The sequence below is a fragment of the Ascaphus truei genome, chromosome 5, assembly GCF_040206685.1.
Source record: "Ascaphus truei isolate aAscTru1 chromosome 5, aAscTru1.hap1, whole genome shotgun sequence".
NCBI classification, from domain to species: Eukaryota; Metazoa; Chordata; class Amphibia; order Anura; family Ascaphidae; genus Ascaphus; species Ascaphus truei.
Genome location: NC_134487.1, coordinates 264,702,397 through 264,706,519, shown reverse-complemented (window position 1 = coordinate 264,706,519; position 4,123 = coordinate 264,702,397). Strand labels below are relative to the sequence as shown.

The window sequence follows — 4,123 nt, the reverse complement described above, 5'->3', positions numbered from 1 at the left end:
GGCTACTCTTATATTACTTGGTTATTCATGAGCTCTTTGTTCTTCCTCCCAGAATTGAACCAAGCTCCTAGACAGATAGGTAGACAGATAGTTCAGACTGTATTTCCTTAGGTATTCTTCATCTCCATAGGTTTATATTTCACTCTTTCATTATTAATAAACACACATTTTTAAGTAGCAGGTTTTTCCATGTTCCTGTGCAGGACAGGTCTATTGAGACCATTCTCCTTTCACTGCAGAGGTAAATGAGAATTTTCACAGGTAGTGTTAGGACCTGCATACTGGTCATGCAGAGAAGTGGCTGCAAGATTATAACGCTTTGGCCAAAGAGTTTAACTAAATGACCCTTACTCATAAGAAAACTAACTGAAGTATTAGAATACTAAATGAAGTACTGACATATTTAACTATGTATTTTGTCACATTGGATGTAGCATTGTGTATTTTAGTCTTTTGTTGTACACTCTTTAATTATTGTCTGCATTCTGCTTACAACTTTTGAATTACTTTAATTTACAATTGTTCATGCAATTACACTACTATCCCTGTGGAATCTCCACTGTAGAACCCACTACACCCCTCCTTCAAGCGCTTTTCCTTTCAACATTCACCACTTTAAGCTGACCATTTCTGCCCACAATCCATCATGTGCGACGTAACATAAAAACAGCACAAACAGGTACCATTTTGGTCATCTTGCATATCGGCAAACCATATTTAAGCCAGTCTTTGAAATGATTGGGATAAGGAAGTAGAAAAAATACAATAGTATAGTAATATAAGTAACATAGTTGTTTAACTGTCCATATTGTTAAAAAAAAACTTCATGCAGAATCTTGATAAAACTGAAATGATTTCATGAAATTGTCATACAGTATATCTTGTGCAAGACCATGTTAGTTATAAAATAATGTCATCGGTACCCATAATTCTACATGAACCACTTCACCCAATATTATTTTATCAGAAGAACATGTAGTAAAAAAAAACCCAGAGGTTCATTAAACCTTGTTAATCTTTAAAACAATGACTTGTCAAGGAAATTATTAATGGACATTGGGTTTCCTGAAACATCAAGTCCCAACTGCTTAATTAACAATTATTTGTTTATTTATTAATCTTTACTATTTTCATATCAGGTATCAATTAATTCACAATATGCATGGATGTACGAAGCACGGTACTGTATGTGTATGTTTGTTTCTAGAAAATAATACATGATCATTTTTGTAATTGCAGTGATGAGAAAAGGCATGTTTTAAGTATTTTAACTATAGAATGGGGTACTGTTGTGCACACCCAAAATGATTGTCGATAATAAAAAAAAAAGAAAAATTGAGGTTAATTTATACTGGTGTACCTGGTAGCTTGCAGTTACTATTACAACCACTATAATATGTGAGCTAAAATAAATCTAAGAACCTTTGTTTATGTATATTTCTGATTCTATCAAGGCCTAGTACTGTACATGATGGCAAGATCTTTAGCAAACTTACAATATCAAACAACACATGCATTAATAATAGAATTCATAGCTCACCTCAGTTTGGGTGTCATTCTCATACTTGATGTTGATGTCTTCATTGTACATTAACAGTAATGCTGAATTGTCAGTTGACAGGTTATTCACCTTGCTATTTTCACCATTTACGTCCATAAGTGTAAATTCCTTCTTGCCAGAGTCGGCAGCAAAGTATAGCTCATAGGGATATGGTAAGGTACCATGAGCATAGCTCATAGGCGGAATTGTTGATGACTGTTTAAGACACCTTCTTACAAACATCAACAGGACAGTTACAAGGAATAGGAAGGAAATCGCTGCTAGAGCAATCACTAAGTAAAAATTCAAATCAAAATCTGTGTTTCTTGGAGTAATGCTGACTTCTGGAAGAGCTTCCTTCACATTTTCTGCAAATACTAAGTTAAGAGTTGCAGTTGTTGAAAGAGTAGGTTGTCCATTGTCCTTTACCACGATGACGACTTTTTGCTTCATAGCATCTTTATCTAGAAAGCCGCGTGAGGTTCTGATTTCTCCTGTATGAAGTCCAATGTTAAAAAACCCTGAACTTGTGGTGTGGATTAAATTGTAAAACAGCCATGCGTTGTGTCCAGAATCAGCATCTACTGCTACTACTTTGGTTACCAAATACCCTGCTTCAGAGGAGGGCGGAATTAACTCGTACACTGCAGATCCATCAGATCCAAAAGAGGGGTATAAGATTTGAGGGCTGTTATCATTCAGATCTGTTATAAACACTTTTACTGTGGCATTGCTACTGAGAGAAGGGTTCCCACAGTCATTAGCACTAACAATTATCTGAAATTCTCTGAACTTTTCATAATCAAATGTGCGTTGTGCATAGATAATCCCAGTTTGTGAATTAATAGATACAGAAGAGAACACAGTGACGCCATCTTCATTTGTGGGCACAATAGAGTATGTAACTTGGGAGTTCTTGTCTAAATCCAAATCAGCAGCTTTTACTTTGTAAATGGAGGCACCAGGGCTATTATTCTCAGGAACATATACCACATAGGACATTTCTTCAAATGTAGGTGCGTTGTCATTTATATCTGTTATCTGAAGTTTAAAAGATGTGCTTGTGGAAAGAGGTGGTGTACCATTGTCATGCGCAATGACTGTGATATTATATTCAGAAGCTTTTTCTCTGTCTAAGATAGTCTTAGTCAGGAGTTTGTAATAATTTTTGGACGCTGACACCAATGTCAGAGAAGTTTGGTCTTGAATTTGACAGGTGACCTTGCCGTTTTCTCCTGAGTCCTTGTCATTGATATTTATAAGCGCTATCACTGTACCAGGAGGTGAATCTTCAGGTGTGGAGGTTGTAACCGTGGAAAGTTTGATTTCTGGTGCATTGTCATTCTCATCAATGACCTCCAGATGTACCTTACAATGAGAAACAAGACCTCCTCCATCTTTGGCTTCCACACCCAGTCTAATCACTTTAACTTCTTCAAAATCTAAAGACCCAGATATTGTAATTTCCCCACTATGTGGGTTTAGGCTGAAAATGTGACGAGCATTGTCTGGAACGCTGCTAAAAGAATACATGATTTCTCCATTTACACCTTCATCGATGTCATGAGCTGTGATTTGCATCACCAAAGAACTCTTCTGGGGGTTCTCCTTAAGACTGGATTTGTAAATGTCTTTTTCGAAAACAGGGGCATTGTCATTAACATCAGTTACTGTCATTTTAATCTGTATAGTACCAGATTTAATTGGATCTCCACCATCAAAAGCAGTTAAAATCAAATTATGTTTGTTTTGCACTTCCCGATCCAAAGATTTTTCCAACAATAAGTACACGTATGTATTTCCATCCGTGCTTTGCTTTTCTTTAATAATAAAATATGGGTTTAGGTTTAACTTGTAACTTAGTAGTGAGTTGCGTCCAATATCTGGATCATGAGCACTTTCTAGAGGAAAACTAGACCCTGATGTAGTGGACTCACTCAACTCTAGCTCAATTATTTCTTTGAAGAAACTGGGTGGATTATCATTGATATCCTCAATTGCGATTTTGATGTCAAAAACAGTCAAAGGATTTTCAGCCACGATTTCAAAATCAATGAAACAATCTGTTGCCTCTTTGCACATCTCGTCGCGGTCAATTCGGCCCATTATATAAAGATTGCCATTTTCCAGATTTACATTCAAATACTGTACATTACCATCAAAATGAAGATGGGGGTTCCTATAAGCTAAATCTGTTATGTGTAAACCCAGATCCTTCACAATATTCCCCACCACAGCCCCTATCCTCATTTCTTCTGGAATAACATAGTGAAGCTGCCCAGATATGTCACATAAAACACAAAGCATCAATAAAAAGGGTACTTGCCATTTCATTTCCTGAACATTCATTGTTGATATGCATAAGATCCAGGCTTGTCTTAGTCTAAAGGTCCTCAGAAAACAGATACTGTTAGAATAAGAAATCCCTCTTTTTGTTCAGGTAAAATAATGAAATACTGCAGGCATCTGTTTGCAGTTGAACAGACTGCTAAACACATCCAAAAACATTCCTATTCTTGCACTATAGCTGAGCAGACAAAACAAAGAGGCTCAAATGGATCTCCAGCTACAGATCCTACTCCA

At 36.4% G+C, this 4,123-nt stretch overlaps 1 protein-coding gene across 1 annotated transcript; it reads right to left on the bottom strand.

The window, feature by feature from the left end:
• Positions 1-1,516: 1,516 nt before the first annotated feature.
• On the bottom strand, positions 1,517-3,889 carry LOC142494737 (protocadherin gamma-B1-like). Its single transcript, XM_075599173.1, has one exon. It carries the CDS (start codon positions 3,887-3,889, stop codon positions 1,517-1,519), a length of 2,373 nt encoding a protein of 790 aa, XP_075455288.1.
• Between the last annotated feature and the right edge of the window lie 234 nt (positions 3,890-4,123).